The sequence below is a fragment of the Aspergillus pseudonomiae genome, assembly GCF_009193645.1.
Source record: "Aspergillus pseudonomiae strain CBS 119388 unplaced genomic scaffold BDV37scaffold_114, whole genome shotgun sequence".
Classification (NCBI taxonomy): Eukaryota; Fungi; Ascomycota; class Eurotiomycetes; order Eurotiales; family Aspergillaceae; genus Aspergillus; species Aspergillus pseudonomiae.
This window is the reverse complement of record NW_022476106.1, coordinates 82,893-108,226: the sequence shown is the minus strand read 5'-3', so window position 1 is coordinate 108,226 and position 25,334 is coordinate 82,893. Positions and strand designations below refer to the sequence as shown.

General features: G+C 47.7%; 8 protein-coding genes across 8 annotated transcripts; 4 read left to right on the top strand and 4 right to left on the bottom strand.

Moving 5' to 3' along the window:
• Positions 1–223: 223 nt before the first annotated feature.
• Positions 224–3,641, top strand: BDV37DRAFT_288311 (putative serine/threonine protein kinase (Kin4); the record flags this gene model as incomplete). Its single annotated transcript, XM_032088255.1, has 3 exons — positions 224–1,606; positions 1,686–1,980; positions 2,035–3,641. 3 exons carry the CDS (start codon positions 224–226, stop codon positions 3,639–3,641), a joined length of 3,285 nt encoding a protein of 1,094 aa, XP_031936012.1.
• Positions 3,642–7,368: 3,727 nt separating this feature from the next.
• BDV37DRAFT_275918 (uncharacterized protein) lies at positions 7,369–7,584 on the bottom strand (the record flags this gene model as incomplete). The annotated part of the gene is made up of 1 exon (XM_032085474.1): positions 7,369–7,584. The coding sequence occupies one exon, from the start codon at positions 7,582–7,584 to the stop codon at positions 7,369–7,371; it is 216 nt and encodes a 71-aa protein (XP_031936011.1).
• Positions 7,585–10,836: 3,252 nt separating this feature from the next.
• BDV37DRAFT_275917 (uncharacterized protein) lies at positions 10,837–11,256 on the top strand (the record flags this gene model as incomplete). Its single annotated transcript, XM_032085473.1, has 2 exons — positions 10,837–10,932; positions 11,131–11,256. The coding sequence occupies 2 exons, from the start codon at positions 10,837–10,839 to the stop codon at positions 11,254–11,256; spliced, it is 222 nt and encodes a 73-aa protein (XP_031936010.1).
• A 798-nt stretch (positions 11,257–12,054) lies between these two features.
• Positions 12,055–13,377, bottom strand: BDV37DRAFT_262792 (uncharacterized protein). The gene is made up of 2 exons (XM_032083469.1): positions 12,337–13,377; positions 12,055–12,234 (listed from the first exon to the last, which is right to left on the bottom strand). The coding sequence occupies exon 1, from the start codon at positions 12,672–12,674 to the stop codon at positions 12,447–12,449; it is 228 nt and encodes a 75-aa protein (XP_031936009.1). The 5' UTR covers positions 12,675–13,377; the 3' UTR covers positions 12,055–12,234; positions 12,337–12,446.
• A 54-nt stretch (positions 13,378–13,431) lies between these two features.
• Positions 13,432–14,935, top strand: mdm12 (ERMES complex subunit MDM12). Its single transcript, XM_032083468.1, has one exon. It carries the CDS (start codon positions 13,523–13,525, stop codon positions 14,819–14,821), a length of 1,299 nt encoding a protein of 432 aa, XP_031936008.1. The 5' UTR covers positions 13,432–13,522; the 3' UTR covers positions 14,822–14,935.
• A 583-nt stretch (positions 14,936–15,518) lies between these two features.
• Positions 15,519–17,039, top strand: BDV37DRAFT_275915 (aspartic peptidase domain-containing protein; the record flags this gene model as incomplete). Its single annotated transcript, XM_032085472.1, has 3 exons — positions 15,519–15,647; positions 15,727–16,048; positions 16,138–17,039. 3 exons carry the CDS (start codon positions 15,519–15,521, stop codon positions 17,037–17,039), a joined length of 1,353 nt encoding a protein of 450 aa, XP_031936007.1.
• A 1,210-nt stretch (positions 17,040–18,249) lies between these two features.
• BDV37DRAFT_275914 (Ras GTPase activating protein IRA2) lies at positions 18,250–20,695 on the bottom strand (the record flags this gene model as incomplete). The annotated part of the gene is made up of 4 exons (XM_032085471.1): positions 18,250–18,410; positions 18,501–20,343; positions 20,394–20,527; positions 20,578–20,695. The coding sequence occupies 4 exons, from the start codon at positions 20,693–20,695 to the stop codon at positions 18,250–18,252; spliced, it is 2,256 nt and encodes a 751-aa protein (XP_031936006.1).
• A 2,885-nt stretch (positions 20,696–23,580) lies between these two features.
• On the bottom strand, positions 23,581–24,256 carry BDV37DRAFT_262787 (uncharacterized protein). The gene has a single exon (XM_032083467.1). It carries the CDS (start codon positions 24,199–24,201, stop codon positions 23,926–23,928), a length of 276 nt encoding a protein of 91 aa, XP_031936005.1. The 5' UTR covers positions 24,202–24,256; the 3' UTR covers positions 23,581–23,925.
• Positions 24,257–25,334: the final 1,078 nt, after the last annotated feature.

Genomic DNA, 25,334 nt, shown 5'->3' with positions numbered 1-25,334 from the left:
TCCCCTTAGCCACTGCGGCGCCTTGATTAAACGAGGTATGTCGCCTGCTATGCAAACGGTTCCTCATTTCACAACAGCCCACCCCACCACTATTACTACTTTACATTCCCGTCAGAATTTTGTATCAGCCTCACACTTCAGTTATGCGTCACGTCATTATTCAAATCCCCACTCCGGGTCGATGCAGTAGCCGTGACCGTCAAATCACACATTCGGAGGTATCATGAACAGTGCGCTAAGTTATCAGCAGCTATTCTCTGTCCTGGCCCCGACAGGTTTCTCGGCTATGAACGACCTCCAATCGCAGTCCTTGCCACACACCGCTCATGCATCCCCAGCCCTGACCTCGGCGGCGCCTGCGCCCACCCAGAACAACCACCGATCCCCAATATACCCGGACCTTCTCGGTGCACCGCCCGTTCCACCACCGAGGACGTCTTCAACGCAGCGGAGTCACGGCTCAAGCGAGAGAGTCCCAGGATCGCGCCAAGGGAAGAGCAAAGGCGACGAGCGGAGCGCAAACCACCGCGAAAGGAGAAGAGAGGACTCACGGTCCCGGCGACCAGCCCCGAGAACGTCCGAAGACCAGTCCGGAGGGGTGGGAGGGGTGAACAGTCGAAGCCAGGCAGCTTCGTCTTCTGCGCCCATGCGCTCGGAAAACCCCACGGAGGCATTGCCGGGCCAAGGGGCCTTGGTCAAGGAATCGAGCACATCGATCAATCAAGTCATGGTAAGCGACCCGTCGGTGGACGTCGAGCGAGAACAGGTCCGACAATCTGGTACATCGGTATCACCGTCGACTGATGGTACTCCAACCCCTGGGCTGGGCTTGGTGGGTAGTGACGGCGTAGATGATGGAGGTCGCGGCGGGCTGCGGAGTCGGCATGATTACAACGAGAATTCAAATAAGCGGAAAGAGACAACATTCGGTCAGTACATTTTAGGACAAACACTGGGAGAGGGTGAGTTCGGGAAAGTGAAGCTGGGGTGGAAGAGGGATGGCAGTATCCAAGTGGCTATCAAGCTAATACGGAGGGAGTCTCTCGGATCGAACCCCAGCCGGCTGCCCAAGATTTACCGGGAAATTTCGATATTACGCGACCTTTCCCATCCCAACATTGTCCGATTACACGAGATGGTGGAGACTGATAAGCACATCGGTATCATCATGGAATATGCGTCTGGGGGCGAACTTTTCGATCATATCTTGAATAACCGGTATCTCAAAGACAATGCAGCTCGGCGTCTCTTTGCGCAGTTGGTATCTGGAGTTGGTTACCTCCACAAAAAGGGCATTGTCCATCGAGACTTAAAGTTGGAAAACTTACTGCTGGATCGAAATCGTAACATCATCATCACAGACTTTGGCTTCGCGAACACCTTCGATCCGATAGATGAGCTAGGCGAGGAGATCGAATATAATCTTACGAACAAGGAGTTTGTAAAGAGGATGCGCCTTGACAAGCCTAATGCCAAGGGCTTAAGGCGTGGTGATTTGATGCAAACCAGCTGTGGGAGTCCCTGTTACGCTGCACCAGAGCTTGTTGTTAGCGATTCGCTGTATACCGGACGTAAAGTGGACGTTTGGAGCTGCGGTGTCATCTTGGTAAGGACCTGAACCGATGGCGTTTTTTGTTTGTAATCCACCCTACACGTTGAAGAAGCTAACATGTCCGCTTGCTTAGTATGCAATGCTTGCTGGTTATCTACCATTCGATGATGACCCCGCCAATCCGGACGGTGATAACATCAACCTCCTCTATAAGTATATCGTCACGACTCCTCTCACGTTCCCCGAGTATGTGACTCCACATGCCCGTGATCTCTTGAGACGGATATTGGTCCCGGATCCGCGGAAGCGAGCAGATCTGTTCGAGGTTGCACGGCATAGTTGGCTTAACGAGTACTCGCACATTGTATCACACATAACTAGCAGTACAACCAAGGTCGCTGATATTGCTACTACAACCGTTTCTCATGGTACGGCGCTCTCGGGACGTATACACTGTTTACCTGTTAATTTGTTGCCTCCAGCAGAACAACCTAAAGAGGCCCCATCCCTCGGACGCAGTGCGTCGGTTAGGGAGCCTCCTAAAACCTATCAAAACACAGTCCCCTCTCTGGGCGGCCTTGTTCACCACGCTGGCGATATTTCACAGGAACAACCTGCCGAGAGCTCCAAGACTACCCGGGACACGAAACGGAGAACCGTTCAGGTCGAATATGTTGCTCCTTCGTCTCAGACTACGAGAGGGGATGGCATGGGATCAACCACGGCAGGGCCATCGAGTGTTGCTGAAACCGCTGAGCATGCGCCCACTGGAGCAAGGTCAATTAGCCGAGATGCTGAGATTGTCTCACCTACCAGTGGCGTACAGCAAGGCGCGCCTATGGCGCCAAGCGCACAGGTCGGAGATTCCAAGGCACAGCGCCCACCATCTGGGCATTTGCCTCTCTCAACTTCGGACTCGACAGCACTTACGGGAGCCGGGACAATGCCCCAACCACAATCTATGCGGCCTACTACGGGTGCGTCCATGTCTTCATTCAATACCGGTCGTTTACCGTCGCGAGGATCCTACGGACAGCCCGTGGCTCCCACTGTGGCGGCAACCAATGCGCATGGTCGGCTGGCACAACCGAAGAGCAAGCAATATGTTATCTCGAACCCCATCCCTCAGGATCCTTCACAACAGGCTGCGGTGTCGATCGGCCGTCCGAGCACCCAGGCTCTTCCTGCAAAATTCAATACAACCCCCCGACAAGAGCCCCCGAAAGGTCACAAGAGATCGAATACTGTCTCGGGAATTGGCGAGAAATTGTTTGGGCGGTCTGGGTCCATTTTTGGAGGACGTGGTGGACAGGCAAATGCTCGTCAAAAAAGTGGCAAACGTTATCCTCCTACAAGTATGAGAGACCCTTATGGTGGCGATATGCCCCGGATGTCTATGGATTCACGGCGATCCATGCAATATGGATCAAACCGGAAGACGAGCGAAACAGGTGGCGAGAGTCGGCCTCGTAGATTCTCCCTCTTGCCGGCGTCATTCTCCCTCAAGGGTCTTTCTTCGAGTAGATCTCAAACCCCTGATGAAGAGTCGCAAGCTGATCGCTCCACGGATAATCGGGCTCCGCAAAAACCATCAACCGGGGAACTACGACCCCGTGCACGTGCGACCAGCCACGGAACACAAGATGCAATAGGAGTCATGCCAGAAGGGGCACCGGCAGATGAGGTCTTCGTCCAAGATGAGCCCATCAACTACCAGGCCCGTATTGATGAGCAGTTTGCGGTGCTGCATGGGACCCAATCTGCAACGTATCAACCAGCGTCCTACTCGGCTGAGCAGGTGTACCAGAACGACAATGATCACTATTATCGGAACCAATACGCCAATCACTCGACACCGAACTACTACGAAGAATACAATGGCCCATATGACAGCGTGCCTCGGCAATCTACGTCGGTTGCCCGACCAACAAGAGGGGCCAGTGTCCTACAAAAAAATCATCGGAAATTTGCCGATGCCTATGAGTATGAGCGCGATTCAACACACCACTCTGGCAGCTCTGGTGCGGCCAGGAAAGTGATGGATTTCTTCCGTCGACGAGCGAAGTCGAGGGCTGGCGATGACCGCTAGATCAAGATTATCTTTGTTTATTTCTCTATTTCTCTTCAACCAACCCGATAGGTTAACATGTCAACATTTTGGTGTGCCCATGCAACACCAATCAAAACAAACTGGCTATTCTGGTTGTTGGCTTCACCCCTGTATTCCGGGATTTGAATATGTGAAGATGTCCAACAACTTTTAACACATCCCACCCGTTGCCGAGATGCCGTGTCGTCCACGTAGGACTTTAGAGCTCTACGCGCAAGATGGAATAAGGCCCATCTCCATCGAACATCACACTTGGAAGGAGGATTCGAGTCGACCAGGCTCCTAGATTCCCAACAATAAAAGAGCAGAGAGGCTATTTGGATACCCCATGATACCCAGCAGCTTTCGTCCCCTTCTGTTGCAGCTATCGGTTTGTCCTCTCTTGTACCAGCAACCTTTGTTCCCGCATACATATCCATGTTTAGCCTTTTTATTTTATTTATTTTATTTTTCCTTTGTCAGAATAAATTTTTTAGTTCCTTTGTTCAATTTTTTTTCTTTCCCTGTTATTATAGCCCTGACTGTAAATTGATCCCGTCTATTTTTCTTTTTACTTGAGCAACTTTTCTAACTTCTTGTCTTCACTGTTACCAAGTCACGATCCTCCTAAGAGAGGGGCTTTTGATATGACATGGCGGACATCTTAGCTGAGCAGGACTATTTGAGGGTAATTTAATATGTTTACTAGCCATTGGAGACCTCTCACATGTGTGATTCATTGTCGTGCCCCCCCCCCCCCACCTTAGATATACCTCTCTATTGTTTGATATCAGTGACAACTTTCATGCTTGAGAATGTACATTCAGCTGGGGCATATACGCTGATCTGCTTCTATACCGGCAAACACCCATGCCTAGTTTTAATACAGTAACATATTAATTGGAAGATTCCTGAATCCTACCTGGAGGCCCTACACTGCCTAATACCGTATTGGAAATCTATGAATAGATCTTCAGGTAATAATATACCTGTTGACTGACTTCGCAACGGCGTCTATATTGAAACACTACGCGCCGAGGCGGACGAGGCGGAGCATGTGTTTGGCCCCATAGAAACAAATGGAAGCAAGTCACAAGAACAACGGGGCATAACGTGTACAACTCACGTTGTGTCCAATGTTGGTGTATAACAATCTTTCACAATGGATAATACTTGGCTCGTTTCATGCTCATTTATAATCCCATTGTTGGACGCGGCCGTTGGGTAGCAGCCAAGAATCTCGGCTAAGAGGATCTTCAGATTGACAGGGATCTTGAATGTTCGGGCCGTTTGCTGATATTTATAGATTTAAGCGTTGGTTGTTGGCTTTGGTGTGTATACTGTTTGTGGATGAGTGTGTGTTGTGGGGTGGTCAGATGCATTTCATATAGTGTTGGAGTAAGAGCAAGGTATATTTGACATACTGGTATGTGATTCTGGTTATATATTCTTAGAGTCATGCAAGTCTGGGGCAAGCGGGTTGGGCGATCTAATGGGCTCTTGTTATCTTGGGTCTTCTCCACCGAGGCTTATTGAATCTCCAAACATGCAAATAATATAACAAAGTGTTTTTATTAGCAAGGAATGTGTCCAAGTTTTGATCTAATCATTAGAGTGAGATTCTGGTTCAATGAGGCTTAGGAGGGGTCGATACATGGATGAGCAGTGCCCCATCTAGGGAGATTTACGAAGCCATTTAGAACATGGGTGTAGTACATCCTTCAGTTCAAGCGATATAGTCTAGAGGATAGTCGGCTATGAAAAAGCTTCTTCGGCAAAGTTATGAGGCATACTTAGGTTAGGTGATATTGCAGGAGGGATATGCAATTCAACTGAGGTATAATAATAGCTATCATTATAACAAGAAGAGAGAGAAAAAGGAGTATTTCTCGTATATATATTCTTAATGTGTCATCCTGTGAGTCCCTCCTCAACCACCATGTCTGTGGTCAGCTACTGATACATGTTACTTTCAAACGAATATACATATGTTTTACATTCTTGCACATGAACTGTCAAGATGGGCAGAGAAAACGCTCGAGGGTTACACTGACCCAGCAGTTGGGGGCGGACAACAAGCAACAGGGGTTGAGCTCTATATAAGATCTAGAGATCCTAGTCCATATAGCTTTCCGGTCGTCGCGCCTCTAGCCCTCGGCTTATGGCCCAGATAAGCGTTTCAGAAACGCCCTTGTACTTTTTATTATGAAGTCCAATCTCTGCTACCCCGAGCATTTGGAGTGAAGAAGACCATCCTGGGTGGGCGGAGTTGTCAGATGTATTAGCTTTCTGAGCTAGTTATAGTGAATCTTTTCTATTGTCTAACAGCTGCTGGCATGGGGGTGGCTGGGAGAGAAGGCAAATGAGATAATGTTGTAAACAATTGACTCTATGAAGCTGCTGAGACTGTGATTAGAAACAGATCTCGAACCTCCGATACCCTGAATCTAACTAATCTTCCAACATCCTCCTCGCCCAAAGAGAAGAAGTAGTAAGTACAAACAAATAAACAAATGAAAACAAGAAAAATAAACTATGATGTTATCTTGCAGTAAGTATGCTATTTTCCGTCCTACTCAGCCCCAATCCCATGACCTCCAGACCCCATCTTGGCAAACATGCGAGTAGGAACCCTAAGTATGATACATCTGATCTTGCGCTAACCGATGAGCACAGCATGCCTATGGACGTACGTATGCACACAGTAGAAAATAGTGTGCCACCCAGATTATGCAGTTAAGGGTGTACACATAACAGCCAAGAAAGTAACGATAACAAATAAAGCATTCTTGCATAGTATCTCGAGGGAGGGTGGGTTACACCGACATCCCTCTGGTCTAGAAGGGGTTGTCGATCCCACACCCCACCTCCAGGTTGGCTTCGGCTTATCAGTGATAATGACGATGATGCAATTTCGGGTTGAATTTTCTTTTTTCATTTTTTCATTGTTTCCCTTTTCCCTTGCGGGTTTAAGCGATGCGAGTGTGGGTGTTTTGACTTGACGGGGTAAGTCTTTCCGCGGGAAAGGCGACAATCTAGAATTTTAGGTTATCGTAATAGTAACTTGCGGATTATTAACAGATGGTGCGTGTCTCCTGAAAAATGAGGATCTGAGGATCCGCATGGATTGATTGGTAGATTCAGTAAGCTACAGTAAGCTTGAGATAGGTAGCGTTGGCGATTTTCCCTCTTCGAGTTACTCCGCGGCGGGCTTTTGCCTAGTTGGGGTTACGGAGAACGAGGACCCTGGGGGATAGCTTCGTACTTTTTTTCCCCTCTACTTTTTATGAAGTATACGTGATACAAACAAGGGATCTTGGCAGGTTGATAGACGAAGTCGATCTTGAATCTATTATTGCTTGGCTGTGGAACAACGCAGGACAGCCTATTGACTTTCAATTTCATTGCACAGGGCTTGGCAACTATATCAACATCTCCTTGGCAAACATTCACTTCATGCTTCACTCCCCCCCACCTTTTCCCCTGGCAGTGTGGTATCATTGATATGGTGAGATAAACACCGAAACAGTAAAAAGAATCCTTCAAGGAGATAAAATGCCATCTCGTAAAGAAACGATGTTTGAAAACAATAGAGAAATGAAACCGCTAGTGCTCCTTCCCTTCGTCCGGTGCAGGGTGGATTTGGGCCGAGTCGCTCGCAGATGTATCGTGTCCAGCGCGATTGGTGAAGTGGGATGGCGTGCGCGAGCTTATGTGGCGTTAGAATTTAGTTCCGGTTTTGCTCGTGTCCCAGGTAGAGGAAGCCACCGGGGAGAGGGGAGAAGACACCCCTCAGCTGTGATCCGGTGGAAGTCGTGGAAGACTGGCTGCTGGAGCGTTCACGGACTTGAGTTGGCTCCTTGCTCTCGACTTGGTCATTCATGGGACCAGAGTGGATGGGAGAGAGAACGAGGAACTTGTGGGTAGGAGTGTAGGTATACATCTTGAAAAGTAGATTGGTATCTGCTTAGTCTTTTGGGACTGGGAAAGAGGCAGAATAGAAGAGTAGATGGCTTTGAAGTCTTTAGAACACTGAAAGAGCTTTGGACTGAAGGAGAGAAAGAAGAGGCTTGAGATTGATCTGAAGAGATTTCTCGGTTGGACTCGGCTACCTATTTATACATGAGAGGGAAACAGCCAAGATCCTCAGGAGGGAAGAGGGGTCGACAAGGTTCATGGATGATACCGGGAGGGACGTCGATCTGTGTCCATCCCACTTGCAGAGATAGTGGAGAGTCCCAGATTACTCCATACAGAGGTTGAACATCCCAATCTACTTCCCCGAGGTGGACCGGGACAGGCTGTAATTCACATGTTTCGAACATTCTTTCATGTCTCGGCGGGGCAGAGAACGTCATTGTTGGAAGATCCCCCCTTCCTTCAAGGTTCTTGGCTCAGGAAAGACCCGGTGAGTTGTCGCCAATATGTGCATAGCTCCCTCAAGTATCCGGGGAATCCCCAGTAACCTGCCAAGCCGAAGCTGGCCGTTCGTTGTGCAAGCTGAGGTGTTGTCCCTTGTACAAGCATCTGGGCCGATACGACCCGAAAAATCAGCCTCGGGTGATCAGCAACCAGGAAGCGAAGCCAAGAAACGTGCCGGGACTATTGGATTACTATCGGTGATCGATAGGCTGAGGGTCACTCCGCGTACCCAGAAGGGACGACGGTGTACAGAATGTTTTCTGCCTCCCACATTCCTTATCAAGAGACTACTAGTATTCAGGGCACATGACCCCAACCAATGAGTCTCGCCCGCTTGGCAGCATGCTTGAGCTGACACTTTTTCCTGACGCTTTCTAGAAGGGATGCGAACGGTAAGGGATAAGTTAAATTACCCAAGCAAGGGGAAGTTTCAGCCACATTGGGGGAAATGAAAGCTGGGGGTCTGTTTGTTTTGTTTTGTTGGCTGACTAAATGTACGGTCCTCTTCCAAAATGATGTCAGTTGGACGAATTCAGTACATTTTGTCCATGGTAGGACATAGTAAGCGATAAGTGCTTCAACACAACGTTCGGCAACGCCCGTTAAACCTGCAAGAATCAGAAACATCGTTGGAGATCATGGGCTTGGGAAAGTAAGTAGCATAAAATAAAAGAAGAGAAAAGGAGAGAAAAAGAGCCCAAGTGAACAAGCGGCTCTCAAACCGCAGCACAACATCATCACGTGCTCTGAGCCTCCAGTTGCCGCAAGATAAACCCCAAACACTCGGAGCCAAATAGCTTCTGATTATCCACTATGTTCTGGCGCAAAAGCCAACGGCGGCTAAATTGGGGCCGTGCCCTCCCCGTTTGAGGTGCTAATTGTCGCAGATTTAGCGCCCCCTGTCTCCGCGCCGTATCGCTCGACCGTCCACTATGTGGCGCGGATGCTTAGCGGCTGAGAGGGCCAAATGTGACTGCCGTTGACCATAGAATGATCATCTACTCCCCAATGGATGAGCGCCGCAATGCGGTGCAGTCGTTCTGAATTCAATTGTCACTCAATTAGAGTTGACACCGAGCTTTCCAGCTTAGGTGGTTATGAAGAACACGAGAAATCGATAGGCGGAGATTTGCTCTCTTGCACTGCCGAACGCTAGACTAGCCGGCAGTGGAAACCCTGTGCCATTATCACACCAACATGGCCATCAAATGGGGCCGTCATAAGGCAGGAACCGCATAGTCTCACTTGATCTGAATTCCGAGGGTGTCGTGCTATCGTGCGATCCCCCTCTTGTCTCCGAGGGTGGGAAAGAGTTCGCTCATGTCTTGCAGGTATCACCAACTGCGTTTAGCTCCTCTGCCCCAGGTATTGGTCCGTTCAAGGCACCAAGGCCAATATCTCTGTGATGGCTATGCGGTTCTTGCAGATTATTCCCTCTAGTCTGCGAACCTTGGCTACAGTTTCTCCAATATGCCTTAGCGGAGCCCTATTGGTACTCCTCGTTTGTTGATGGCTTTGTCAGACAGGCATATGCCCAGAAACTGTGGCACCCTGACTGGAGCAGGTGGCCCATGTGTCAAGTATTACCGCAGTGTCCTTCGGGATGGTGCCAGGCACACTGCTTGCAAGGCGGGAGACATGACTGGCGATGACTATCGACTTTGATAACGGGCCGGTCAGGTTGGGCGATTGGGGGATATTCTTGCCCCTCCATCCATCAACTGGGGTCTTGAGGTACACATGATAAAGAGATTTCTGTGATAAGTCTAGTGATAAATCTAGGTAAGCTACTGCGTGACATTCGTCAGATGTCCATTAAGGAGCAGTGCCTGATTGCGGCATGACCCTAAACTGTGTGAGTACTGTTGGCTGGCTGCGAGAACTGATTTGATAGCGCAATTGTTGGCTTTTTTATTTGCATATGTGACCGGCCCTTCCCTGCCTGATGCATGGGTCTTGTCCTGAAGATGATGTCAAAGTTTCTCATGATGCATCTGCGAAAGTCTATTGAAGCTCCCGACAGGGCTACAACTGAAGTTTCGTTGTCACTCTGGCCACCACAGTTATGGCTTACTCTGGTAAGAACCGTCTTACGCCAACCCCGGGTGGACACCACCTTCACAGACCATCCGCATAGCCGCCAATCTTGTTTGGTGTTGGGGAAACTCCGTGCAGTAGTTCTGTGGAAGCTCAATTTACCATTTGGTTCATTCGTTGAAATCTTCCCCTGGGCGTGATGTAGATCGCGTCACCAACTTCTCCGGCGCAATTGTCTAAGTGTCTCTTTGTGGATGGGGGCGCAAGAAAAAAAAAAGAAAAGAAAAGAAAAGGAAAGGCGCTGTGTCCGTAGTTGAGATCTTTGACTAACCTTGTTCTTACTTTCATTCTTCTGCGCCGGCTTCTTGTTTTTTTTATTAAAGATCATTTTTATTATTATTATTATTATAATTATTTATTCCAAGCCCCCTTTGGTACCTTTTTTGTTATTTCTTGTAAATGGTGCTATTGCGGCACAGCTGTCCGCAGTCATTCTCTATCATTTTGGTACAAAAGCAAGACCGAGCAATTGTTATTTAAGGTCCTCACAATCCGTCGAACTACTAGGACAACAACACGGCGATTTCATCTCTAGTCTTACCCTCGAAGCAGATCTTTGAGCTCGACATCTTTCGTCCTCTCTGAAATCTACAAGTTGCTCGATCGAGTCGGCTTGACTTTCTCTATCTTTCAATAAGCCCGCCCTCTTCAGCTCCATCAACCTCAAGTCTTCAGAATGTGTTCGCAATACTTCTACAAGTATGACTGCGGCTGCACTCACCCCGAAGGGGATGTTGTCTACTGCGCAAAGCGAGGAACATCCTGCACCGGCGTGAGACAGCAAGTCCGGCGCCGTGAGGGCTACAACTGCCCTGCTCATGGTGGCTAGGGACTAGAAAAGCTACTGGTAGGAGGAATTCAACTGTGGCGGCCGTTTCGAAAAGCTCTCGCTAACTGGGTCCAGAAAGGCCAGGGGATTGTGGGACCTCACCCATCGCCTTTCGATATGTGCTTCCAGAAGCACGCTTAGTCCAGTCTTTGTCAATACTACAGTGCCACGGCACGCGCAATACTCCTCGAATTTTGTATTTTTGAAACACTTCGATGTATCCAAGCGAACCATTTTGGAGATTACGAGAGCTTAATCGGGAACTAAGAAAAAAAGAAAAAAAGAAAAAAAAAGGGTTTTGTGTCTATTTGCCGTCTGTCAATACCATGAATGCCCCGGCTCGGCTTTTCCCTCATAGCGTACGCATTGTTCTGTTTTGTGGTTACTACTGGTTGCAAGCGCCTATCCGCATCCTCCTGTTGTTTCATTTCTGTGATGTGCCCTGTGAACTTACTACTGAGGCAAAGGTTTCTTGTTAAAGCCACATTGTCGCTTATTTGTTGTTCTTGCTGCGTCTTTTCTACTAAGGCATTTGCTGCGCCGTATGTCGAAGTTGTTTAGCTGAATCCTACATTTCTGATCTGATTATATTATTTTCTTGAACTGAGACGAGGATACGCTGTAAGTAAGGTACTGGACTCCCTGATAGTGATTTCTATTCACTCTTATGTGTGCAAAGAGTTACACAATGAAGTCACAAGGATCGACCTTTTGATGCGATGGATCCATTATTTGGACCCATAATCCTGAAGGATTTTTACCCGTCAAGCGTTGGAAGATCGATCATACTAGCCTTCAACGATAACTTCTCTGGAGGTTGTCTAGCTTCAAAATCTCTACAATAATACTGTCGTGGTCACGGTGATGGCCAAGGCAAATCCTAGATCCGTATACCCTATAACAGGACAAATGCCTCACTACATATTTCTAAATCTATTGCCAACTTCAGTTGTTGAGCATTTCATGTGGAAGAATAAGCTTATGAGCACCGGATGCATATCATGAAACGGCGGGCTTTCCCAATCTCATTGTTCATCGCTGGGCACAGTGCGTTAAGACAAGAATGTAAAGGAGCCTATCCAAGGTATGAACAAGGGGCGCTCGATTTCATCTTAATCACCTTCTGCCGGTTGTCATCATTTGCGAGCGAGGCGGTCCAACCGCTCCTACGGAACAATTACAAACTCCAAGAGCATTTCTTTCAGAAAAAAAAAAAATTTCTTCTTTAAAACCCACTCTTGGCAACTATGATTAGCAATGTATGTCAGCGGCTGCATTAGTACCGCATACGTCTCTCATCATCTGATTGCAGGCTCGTCGAATCAAATAATGAAACGGGGCACAGACGCTTGTTATCCAGTGGCGATCCAAATTGATTGAGAGCCAACGAAATAATAGAGATACCGAGTCAGTGAGCGTGAGGTGCGCACGTATATTAGGTTCTGGAGGATCATGTGTTAAACTGTCTTTGGAAAGTGATGCGCAAGTGATGGGTCAAATCCCGCAGTTAGAGACCCATAAGAATTTTGAATTATAAGACAGACGTTTAAGCCAGAGAACTGCTCTGCTGCGGATTGAGGGGCGGGATATTCTTCCTTCCAAGGTGCGCACAAAGGACTGCGTTGTGTCCTGCGGACCCGATGCGGTAGCGTCTGCCAGCCCACCGCAAGAAGCAGCAGATACATACGTGGCGTTTCGCCTCTGCGCCAAGAAGGTCTATCACCATCTCTTGAAAGAAAAGCAAGGCGAGGAGACTGCGGTACAACGTGCCCCCTCAAGAGGGAAAAGACGTTGCGGCAGGCGAACAATCAGACACCAAGATGCTTGCTAGAAAGTCAATCATAGGGAGAGCCCCCTGTCAAAAGAGTCATAGCAGGGAATGGATGAGTGTGATTCATGAGTGAAAATCACCAATGATAGTGGTTAGAATCTTGAATGTTGGGTACTAATCGGATGTGAAGTGGAACCGATGGATAGGTTCGAGGAGCCGAAGGCAGGAAGAGAGGGGGCTAGAGCAGGCTTGTTGTAGGCCCTTGTGCCCGGCGAACACGCTGTTCCAGGGCTACCACCGTACGGCGCCGCAGAGATTGTGCCATCCTCTAATATGCCCCGAAATGGCGTCGGCTGCACTGGTGAACCAAAGTACTGGGTCAGGTAAACCTAGAGCGGTGTGAAAGCCGCGTGCATCGTAAATGCCCTTCAAAGGGGGTTACCAGGGATTTTGAGACCCTTAAGAGGTGCCTGGGATATCCTTGGACATTGTACTTTGGGATTGTGGCCGGGAAATGCCATGGGAAGACGCCCATTGCTGGTTTACAATGTCATCGATGAGGTTACTGCGTCATCACGTGACTGGCGCGGGACGCGAGTTGGTCCGCGGCGACTGCGCCTAAATTAATCCCTGTGGAGTCTCGCATTGCGGCGCAATTTCACCACCAGCTCCGGTCCTCTCTCGTCCAAGCGATTGCTCGCTTTCACATACCAACCCCTCTTTTGCCCACTTCGCGCCGAATAATTGCCTGCTGCACATGTAATGTCAATCGAAGTTGACTGGAGGACAGCCACCTCTGGGCCGGACGGTGAGGCTCTGGCCGAACGAATCCGCTCCTTCATCCATGACAAGTTCCAGCAGGTGGCCCTCCCACGATTTATCCGATCAGTTCAAGTTCACTCGTTCGACTTCGGGACTATACCCCCTGATCTTGAAGTGAAAGATATCTGTGAACCGTTTACCGACTTCTATGAGGAGGATGAAGATGACGAAACGTCCGATGTGTCCGAGGAGCTGGTCTCCGGGCATGGTACCCAGTGGCACCGGGAACACACCGAACCCATATTTCACGAGGAAATGGCAATGAATCGCCCGTTACGGGACCCATTCGACGAAGCTTTCCACTCATCGGCTTTGCGCTCACCAATAGAACACCTGAACCCTCACTTCCTTCCCCGTGCGGGCACTCCAGGTATTCCTGGCGGAACTTCTACGTTAGGGTACCACCTTATGTCCCTTGGTGGATTATCAGGGACACAAACTCCCCTTGCCGCGGTTGCAGGTGGTACACCATTTGCCAACGGTTGGACCGACCCTGGAGTGGGCGCAAGCAACAGGGGCCATCCAACCATCTCTGGCGCGGCTGCGGTGCATCCATCTCGCATGGAAGTTGATATCGACACTAGCAATCCTACCTCACGTCCTTCGACCTCTAGTACGCTCCCTTCTCATCCATCCGCGTCCAATCAACCCAGCGGTGATGCCACAACAGGAAAGGAACACGGGCCACTCGCCGAAGATGAACATCTGGAGGACCCTATGGCTTCAGGACATCCTCTTCGGCTGCCTCCTCGCATGCGAGAGCGCCGACCGGAAGATTTTCAAGTCCTTTGCCACGCTAAATACGCCGGGGATGTGCGGTTATCATTAACCGCAGAGATTCTTCTGGATTATCCCATGCCTAGTTTTGTGGGGTTGCCGCTGAAACTCAACGTAACGGGAATCACTTTTGACGGAGTTGCAGTCATCGCGTACATCCGAAAACGAGTTCATTTCTGCTTTTTGTCCGCGGAAGATGCGGATGCACTGATCGGGTCTGACCAGCAAGAAGCGAGAGGCCAGGACGATCGCCCATGGTCTAATGCTGACCCGACCGCTTCCCCGAAGCGCCAGGGAGGCTTATTGCAAGAAATCCGAGTTGAAAGTGAGATTGGTCGGAAGGAAGATGGGAAGCAAGTCCTGAAGAATGTCGGCAAGGTTGAGCGCTTCGTTTTGGCCCAGGTCCGTCGCATCTTCGAGGAGGAACTAGTTTTCCCCAGCTTTTGGACGTTTCTTATCTGATATCACAAGCCCAACTGTAAATTTTCTGTCTATGCTGAATATTTTAAACTCGGGGAAATAGTGTTCCCAATTGTATATTAGAACTACTATACTAATTCACGTGCTGCATCCACATGACTTCCATCTAGCTGAACGTCATCATTAGACTCACTTTTCCTTTCCACCATCTTGGCCTGCTTGGGAAGACTGTTGGACCAATTGAATCTTCCTGCAGCATATTGATGTAATTAAGTTTCAGTAACTTCTTTGTGTCGGTTTCAGCTTTTGATGGTAACCTAGTGCCCCATCCTTGCCATCTATGGGGACAATGAATGCTGTATGGCTCTACATCAGCCTTCCAAGACGTACATGGTAAGTTCTTCCCCCTCACCATATCAATTCCCACAAAGAAGTATACATAGCCCTCAAATCAATGGCGGATTGGGAGTCTATTTGAAGTTGTGCCGAGCAAACGTTACATCATGGTGCCCAATGGAACAAAAGCAAGAGACTTCCAACCCATTTTAACTATCTAAAATAAGAGCTGGCCTTGTTTCAGTAATTTGACCCCTCACCCAATTTCAAAGGATAAAAGGCTTCTCAGGTCCACTATCGATGGATTGTAAGCAACGATTACCGGAATTGCATGCTAAGATTGATCGACATGATTAAGTTTTGGTGCCTGGCCCTAGGGGCTGCTTAATATACCTATGCCCTAATGCTGGAGAAGAAGGGCACGCCTTCCGTGCTGGTGGTGCCCTTTGAGGGCAGGCGGTTCGCAGGTACTTACTATCATCATGACCGTCGTGAGAAGAGGGAACGTATTGTCAATCTAGAATTCTACGGGGTATGTGCAGTAAAACTGTTTACTCGTTCTCGTCGAGCACACAGAAAATTGCTTGTCCTGACCATTATAACTTATATAGAACGACTTCTTCTACGCTAACACATCCGTCGGAAGCCCACTACAGAAATTGAAAGCCCAGTTCTCCACTCTTGATGACAGCAATTGGGTGGTAGTGAGAGATAACGAAGAGTTGGCAGGATACATAGAGAAAGGCATCCTTGGTGGGTATAATGCGAGCGCCTCAACTAGCAGCCGAACAGTAAAGACAAATGCCACCGTCGACGGATTCGACCAGGAGGATGTGGGGAATATTGATCTAATATCAGATACGATGATCGTTGGGGATGTGAAACTGGAAGCCATGAGGTTTGCTACTCTACGTGAGAAGGCCTCAATAGGTGGCAAGTTGTCCTGTGATAATGCTTTCCATCGAACTATGTCCACATCCATGGGCTCAGTCCATCCGGCAGTCGGGTTAAACCATGAATAGATAAACTCGGCCTAGGATACAGCAATGGCAACTCGGAATTCATCTCTGTCACCCAGGCATTGGTTGATGCGAAAGCTATCCAATCCCCTACCTTCAGCATGTGGATGGAGGAGAACCATGAGCGAACCAATGTACCCGGTACCATTCTCTTCGGTGGCGTGAACAAGGCCAAGTATGTCGATAAGCTCCATACGTTACCGGTTATATCGCCTCCAGAGCTCAGCAAGCTATTTCGGGTCAATCTTACCGGACTGTCCGTGGGAGCAGACTTCAACACGAAGTCCATTTCGGCAGAATCTTTTCCCACAGGGGCTGTCTTTTCTTCCGCAACTGACTTCATCGGTTTCCCTAAAGCGATCACGCAAGACCTGTTTTCCCAGCTTAACGTCACCGAGTTTTATGACAACGGCCAGCCGATGTTTCCTTGCGACAAACCACCTGCGAATAAGTTGCTAACATTTTATTTCGGCAACGTAACTCTTAACTTCTCCCTCGACCCGTTCATAATACAGGCTCCCTCCTCCACGAACTCTGAAAGGAATAAGGAGGATTACTGCTATCTAAGCTTTTTGACGATTGAACCTGAGCGTAGTAAGGAGCTTGGTGGTATCATAATTGGAGCCAATTTCCTCAAGTTGGTATACACAGTCTTTGACATGGGAAATAACGAAGTTTCTCTGGCCCAAAGGCGATGGGAGAAAGCGCCTGATGAGATCATGGAGATCAAACCAGGGAAGGGCGGTGTCCCGGATCGCACAACACAGGAGACAGACAAGACGGACACGACAGACAAGCCTGAAAAGACAGACAAGTCTATAGGATCGAACCTGGAATCAAGCAATGGCCTGAAAGCCCTCATAGCGGCGGGTGCCGTCTTGTTTGTTGCCCTGGTTTGGGGTTGACCTATTTGGGACATACTTCTTGGGACTCGTCACTTTATATCTAGGTATAGTAGTTGCGAGGGTCACCTTTACACAATGGTTAGGGGAAGAGGTATATACAGTCTTGAATTTTCACTTGCTAAGTATGTCTTCTATTGATGATGAAAATACGCGACTATCGATGTTATAACGAAGGAATGAGAATGAAAGATAACTTGCATGTATATTTCAACCTAACTTGGCGGCATTGGACACTGTGAAATCCACATATAACATTCATAGATAGACCAAGCAAAGGTATATTTTCGTAAAGCTAGACTTGAAAACTTGCCTATGTGGGGTCTTGCCATACTTCACACAAGCAAGCTTGTAAATATGTACCTAGAGTTAGGGTTTCATGGCAACGAACTCAAACCATGATTGGTTGTATTAACGCACTATCTTCTACGTACTTGACTTCGTAATATGATAATGATCAAGTCAATGCTAGATTTGAAAAGTGCCTTTGGCACATATAGAGGTTTATGTACTGCATCTGGATCGTTGTCAAGTGAATCGAGAACATGCTGCGAAAAATGATAGGATTCATCAGCCTGACTGATAGTATAGCATTAGATTATACACTTCCCTGAAGCGGTTGGTCATGAATTTAACAATTGCTAGATGTACATGAAATAGTGAGATTTTGACATAACAGGCGACTTCTGGGCCAAAACAACAACGGAGCCATCCACGGAAATCAGATCAGAACGGGAACAAGAAACACACACAAATTCATCCAACAGGGTATACGTAAAGCCAAACCATCCAATCATCCCCGTCATGGCGACTGTCCTCGAACCAGCAAGGACTTGTCTCTCCACACCGGAATCAAAGGAACTCCCTTTCTCGGCAGATTACAGTCCTCCTATAGTCACATCTCGATACAAAAATTTCAAAACAGATCATAGTCCATATGCAACCCGTCAATCCTGCTCACTGTGAGGGGCATGAAACAGTCAAAAAGGGTACATATGCACCCTTGTGCAGATTATCGTATAAAGCTGGCGGTTCAAACAAAGCACACTTCCGTTGCTGTACTGGCAGTTTGTTTTGGCACCAAATCATAGTCCGTGAAGTTAGTCTACAATAAAATCACGGACTGAGGCTCGGGCATCTCGCCCTCGAGCTAGTCGCTCGTTTTCATATACATCGTAATGGGATAGAGTAGAGATCTTTCAAGAGAAGCCTCTTACCAAGCCTTTTTGCGTGCAAACCGCTTGTTTAAGAGCATTAGCACCTTGGATACGTTGAATTGCACGTATTCCAGGTCCAGATCCTCAAGGTTATCTTTCTGCATTTCTAACAGATCATCAAGCTTGAGATCTAGCTCCAGTAGCCCGCGAGCGCGACCTGTTCAATAGTCCTCGTTAGTATGCCATTAACGAAGAAGCTTCGAGATACCAGTGACAGAGAAGTAGAGTTGAGGACCGGAGTACGTACCTTTGTAATGCAGGCTAATAACAAAAGTGCCTGGCAATGGGCTCTTGAACATGAAGTAGATGTTGGCTCGTCGGTTCTCGGGAACATTACTCTTTCGAATCACGCCTTCCTTCTCAAGCTGTTGGTGGGTAAATTTGTAGGGCCCGAGCTCTTGATGTTTCTGCTGCTTTCTCTGTTTCCCCTCTGACTGGCTACGGACATTGTGCAGATAGGACTTGTATGTCTCCAACTGACCCACCAAATATGCGTTATGGTCACGGATTGTCGCAAAGACTTCCTCGAGCTTCTTGGTCTCGTCCAGAACCTTCTCTTTCAAAGATCCCAGGTGCACCAATTCCTGTTCAACTTCATCTCGAAGCAGGCTGAATTCATCAGATCGATCAATGACACCCATTTCCTGTAGCTGACTTAACAGTTCCATGGTGCGAATACCTTTCCGCACCATGACGGCATCGTTCTTCAATGTAGCTGCGGCCTCCGCAATGCGATCGAGTCGGAGCGGTCGGCGGGCGACTACTGAGTTTTGAGGCAGAGATCGCAGGATTTGCACAAAAGTTGATTTAGCTTCCATAAAGAATATCTCCTCCTGGGTAATGTCCAGAGCGGATGTCAGATCGTTCACGGTTGCTTCCCACCGACTAAAGAGGGGAACAGTGATGGTCCTATTCTCTTTGCGTGGAACTTGGGTCGGTGCCGTGCCGAGCTCATTCAAGAGCTCATGTAGGTGCGAGTGCTGGTCTTGGGCAAGAGCCACACTGTGTTTTTCCAAAAGTGCGTGAGTGGCATACATCTCGTTGAGAGTGATCTGCAGCTCCAGGTCGCGCTTGGAAAGAGCCACATAGTTGTCCATTTCCAGGCTCTCATAGAAGTCCTGCACCTCGCACAAATCCAGCATGAATTTGTTGACACGCTCCTTGTTCTGCTGAATAAACGGTTGTAGTTTGGCCATGTATGGCTCTTTGGCGTAGGAGGGTTTGTTTGCCAGGTTCTGGAGCATCTTTGCAATCAAGGTCAATGTACGCCGAGGCTTCTCTGTAGGAGTTGCATCGATTAACATATAAGACCGCGGGGTGACGATGGCGGGGTTGATGAAACGAAGGAAAAAGAAGCCTCCAATCAGGGTACAGATGGTTTGGTCCTGAGCATCAGGGTATTTGCGTCGAGACAAGCTTCGAATCTGCTTGCAAATCCATCGGATACCATAAGGCGTCTCATCTACCGCGTCGATGATTGTTGATAAGAATCCATTGGCGATCTCCGTCAGTTTCCTCAACCGCGGTGCAATGATGGCCTGGACCTGGGCATTTTCTGCTGCAGCCTCTGCGGTAACGGACCTCGGCAAATCCACCGGTAACGAGCCATGTTTCTCCTCATGTTCCATGACCATTGTTTCGTACACCTTCAGCGGATTGATTTCTAGGTCGACATCGCGGTACTCAATCAACCGATTGATCTGGTCGGCCAGGACCTGTTTCAAGTAACTCTGACCAGGGCCACGGCGAGTATAAGTAGTCATCATGCGGGATACTGGGGTGTTCTGGCGCAAAAGCGAGGAGTATTCCGGAGTATTATCGAACTGGTAGGTGAGAACAGATTGGAACATGGTAAGAAGGAGATGCTCTTCACGGCTTTCGTACTGATTACCGTAGATGGTGAACATGACCGTCTGGAGGAGGGAGTCGATTTCTGACATGGAAACGAGACGACATAGGTGGGCGATATGACGAGGTTCGGATTGAAGAAGGAAGAGCAGATTGCCATACTTCTGAGTTTTCTCGTCGTTGGGGAAGAAACCCTCCTGGGGATCAATGGCTTCGTCGAGATGATTCGCAACTTCATTTTGCTAGGGGTTATTAGCTAGGCATCACGACTACGAGCTAGCGATATTCTTACCTCCTCAAGGGCCATACGGTTCTGGATAAGTAAGGCAATCCGCGAATCCAGATATCGTACATCCTTTTCCAGGACGAAGTTCTTCTTCGATTGTGATGAGATCTTTGACTTGAGTTCTCGTAGATACTTTTGTGCTGGTTACAAATTAGCAGGATTCAATGGCGGGAACAGATAGTCAACTTACCCTTCGCCAAATCGTCTGAGATTTCCAAGTCTCTGTCCTTCGCGGACATCGACAGGTACAGTGCAGTGACTGAAAACCGCTTGGATTGGCGGAGAGACCGGGTATCGTGGGAAGACATTGTGTTCTGTCGCGAAACTGGCTGAAATGATGAGGAAGAGGACGTGGAGGTTCTGGAAGCCGGTTGCAACATAGTCGCTACGGACATTATGTGTAGTATGAAGGCGTTGAACCGTGTGATGAAGGGCGCACCAAGACAGTGCACCAGACACGATATATACCGGCGGGCAACCAGCCACAAGGGTCACCAAACGCCTTCGCCAACGGTCAGTGTAGAAAGTCGATAATAGTCGACGGATCCAGTCGCTGAATTTCACGTATCAGGGCTGGTCATCTGGGTCAACGCTATACGTCGCAATCACTGGTAGGTATACCCCTTATCGTCCGCGCTAAACGGTTGGTGGGTGGCCGGGAGGGGAGCAGGGAGGCGATGGCACAGGCGGCGGCAGCGTTTTCCGAGCAGTAAATCGGCAATTGCAAGGCTATCGACAGATACTGGAATGCAGGTGTCGCTAGTCGATTAAGAGAAAAAGAAAAAAAGAAGAAGAAGAAGAAGAAAATAGAGGGCTAGGAATAAAAAAAGGTAAAATAAAATGTCGGTGGAATGCCAACGAGGGGTGGAGCGCGATCAATAGGAGACACGCCTTAGCCAGAAGTCGCCGAAAGGTATCAGAAAAATCGCGAAATCTAGAACGAGAAGCGGTGGCCTGAAATAATTTCCGAGTAAGAGCGAGAAAAGAAGGACGTTTAAGAAACGGTTGATCAGAAAGTAGGTAGGTGCTTTAAGGAGAAGAAGACCGGCGCCAAAGAAAAGTAGGGAGCGCAAGGCACCGGATGGAGATTAATGGGAGATATTTTGGCGGAGGGGGGAGAGGAGAAGAGACGAGGCAGGAAATCAGGAACGGGTCCCAAAGTCAACAAATAGGAAAAATTCAATATCCTGTACAATCGGGAGGAAAGGGTAAAAAAAAAAAAAAAAAAAAAAAAAAAAAAAAAAAAAAAAAAAAAAAAAAAAAAAAAAAAAAAAAAAAAAAAGAGGCCACTTACAATAAATGATTAATGGCAATCCTAATGGGACGATGATAATCAAAAATTTCACGATAGTAAAATATAATAATGTAAATATGTCGGAATGGGTTCTTAATCTCATTAAGGTATGTACAGTGGTGATGGACTGATAGGGAGAGACAAGATTCAGAGAGGGGAATGAATGCATTGGCTGTCTTAGTCTGGTTTTTTGTATTTCATTTTTCTTTTTAAGGGTGAGGTACGGAGTAAAAAATAAAAAAGAAAAAAAAAATATTGAGGGGGGGGGAGAAAAACAATTTTTTGCTACCTATGGGGCGTTAGGGATCGGAAGCAGTGGAGTTGCGTTTCCGTGACTTGCAGCAAACAGGAACAGGAAATCCAAGCGCCATGAAGGTACCTAAAAGTACTAAGAATCCTGTACCTACGGAGTACATATGTAGGTATGGAGTATAGACATACATATGCACCTGGTATATTAGTTGATCGAGTTATTTAGTTATTTTTTCTTTTTCCTTTTTAAGGGTATCTCTCTGTGCGCCTTTTTCCTTTTCCCTCTTTTTTGGAGGCCTCTTCTCTGATCTATAGAAAATTTATGAATGGTAATGTTGAAAGATGAGGAACCCAAGAAAAATGGTCATCCAAGGGTAGCCTATACTTTGCTCTCTCCACCTCACTCACCCCAGGACCCATCAACACTAATTAATCCCTGCCCGTACCTGAACACATTCCTTTCTAGGATTCCACCTTTGCCGTCGATCCCCGTACAAGAAACTATTATGGAGTACACCGCAGAGTACTGTAATCTCAATGTCCAGAAGAATAACCGGCGCTGAGTACCCGGTCAGCCAGTGCTTTAGAACCTTAGCCTTGGAGTCTTGATGTGTAGCAGTGGAGAAAAGCCCACTAATTGAGTTTTTTCTTTAAAAAAAAAAAATCTAAATCTAAAATTTAAAATTTTGGCGGAAAGCACTATCGACCTATACGAAATATGGAGTAATTAGGCTAGTCCTAGTAATTTATGATTTTCACCTTTTTTCTCTCTTTTCCCTATCGAGAGTTATAGTATCACCTCATGTCTATCGCTTTTCTCCGAATTTAAACATGTTTTACGCTTGGACAGATTTGGACTGAATAACCCCCCCAAAGTTAATTCCAGTTACCTAAGCCAGGATGACAACAATAAAAATTACCATGACAAAGAATCCCGCCAACTTACGGAAGCGATGCAAGATGTTTCTCAGTAAGACAATGGATTCGGACGATCGTCTTCCGATTGATTCCTTTCTCCAGGCCTAAGAGGACGGTGTATGTGTGTGAAGAGGGTGTGTGATATTCAAAGTGTAGTGCAGGATGTGGACGCAAGGGGAATTGCTCCATCGGGCAAGTACAGTAGGTAGATACCGACATGGGACTTAGCTGGAGCCACATACTGGACATAGCTAGAGTGATTAGTGTCCTTCGTTAGTCGGTTAGTTTGAGTATGGAGTAAAGTGTGTGGTCGGTCTTGGCTAAATGGTCATTGTACCCTTCTTTTTGGGTTGGGCCTAACTGCTCCGGAGTACATACGCGTTGCTTGATGGTAACGGTAACCCTACCGAAGGGAAAATGTTTACATAAATAAAAAGAAAGAAAGCAAAAGAAAATCAAGCTAAGCGACATGGAGACGAAAGGAGTGAGGGGAAAAAAAAATAAAAAGAGCAAGAAAAAAAAAATACCAAGCGATGCAGACGTTTCGAGTTCCCTTCAACTTTCCTACCCCTGTTCCAGTTACACTGCAACCGAAGCCAACCAAATCAAATTCTTGCCACTCATCGGGAGGACAGGGGGTGCGGTGGATTTTTGGGTCTCCGATTTGATGCTGCACACGCAACCGTGATGACGGACTCCTTCGCCCTCTTCTTGTACTTCGTAATATTTTTTTTTTCCCGAATGTTAGCTAATAAATCGGTGCTTGCGGCGGCTATCAAGCCAAGGAAAGGTCAGGAATGATTCACAGTTTAACCTTGTTTCACAGACCATCTGTGTGATTGACAGTTTGAGGTATACTTAGTAGACCTCTAGAGTATGTGACTAGTACTATGTCAGTAAGCCGGGTTTTTCTATAGCAGACTGTCATATGCAGGGCATTGTGCTCCTTGATTGTGGTTTCGTCTGGTCCGGAGTCTTGCATTTGCCTCGTGTGCTGCAGTTGTTCCATGTCATTGGCCACCTCAACCTCCCTTGTTGGATGAATCATGGATCATTCCAGGATGGCCCACAGGTTCATCCATCACTGATAACGGGCACGCTATAGCCGAGCTCCACCTCAGGGAGGTTTTCTCTGAGACTTATACTACTATGTAGTATTATACACCCTGAATGGAGTAGGCAGCAGTGGAAGTGAGGCAAAAATAATAGAAAACGAACAATAAAAACCATAACCATCATCAACTCATAGGGATGAAACCACACTTTCTCTTCTTGCTTTTCATAAGGGAGGACGGGAAGCTTTAGACCGCTCATACTAGTACAAGGAGGAGCCTTAGCGCCCAGACTCATGGCTGGTACCTGCGTCGAATTAAATGATTTAATCCGCTCGCCCGCTGCATCTGGCTCAATACGGTTTAGTAGATTGTATGTGTCGCCCCATTCGACTTGATAGGTATTTTTAATCCAAATGCTATGAATTCTGTGAATGTTCTTCTTTTTCTCTTGAACTTGTTTGGAAGGGGGGAAGGGAATAAGACTGTTCATACAAGGATAGGTATACTGTTTCTCGGTATCTGGTGAGAATTAAGGGATGATTGTCAGTCCATACGACACCGTCCGCCATCATCCGCTTCCAATCACGCCGGTTGTCTCAAAAAGGAGACCGACAATCCATTACATCATGGACTCTCGTCCCTGAGAGACTAAATATCACTAGCGTCCATGCACGTAAATTGTCAACCGCACAGATGTTTCAGGAGTCATGTGGTTCGAGATGCAATCCAACGGGGATTAAACCCAGTCAATTTGCTCAGGTAAAGTCCGGGGTACATACGTAAGAGCGGTCAGCTGTTCATTGACATTCCCTCTCCTGTCAGACTTTAGCTTGGAATCCATTGACTATCTTTTCCCTGTTTTCTCTCGGATCATCCTCCGTCGTCCTTCCACAGCACTGACACACTCGAAGCTAAAGTAGACCTCCATGTGTGTATCTCCATACGGCAAAATGGGTATAGTTGACAGGATGGTTCGCATGCAAGCTGGGTGAGCACAGACAGCTCCAGCTAACACGAACCTTCGCCCTTGGAACATCTCGTATTCCACCCCTCCGCCCCGATGGGATTGAAATGCATGAACCATGACTCTACATACTACGAGTGGTACCTGGACAGACCAAGTACCGGGAGGACGGTACCCTCGTTCTGATAGGATACCAGATCCATGATAAAAGAGACGATCGTGGCATAGGCCCCTTCTTTGATTCCTTGAACAGAACGATTCATAAGCCCTTTATCACACCAACCCCCCCCCAAGCTGACGGAAAGAAAGAGTAAGCACACCATCTAGACCAATCGACCACTGAGGCATTATTCCAAATCGCACACCGCATCTTGTCCATCCTGCAGAACCCACGGACCTCCTCCCCGTGGCAAATGCCTCAACGGTTCTTCCACCGAACAATCTCTCCACGCAGGTACATGGTC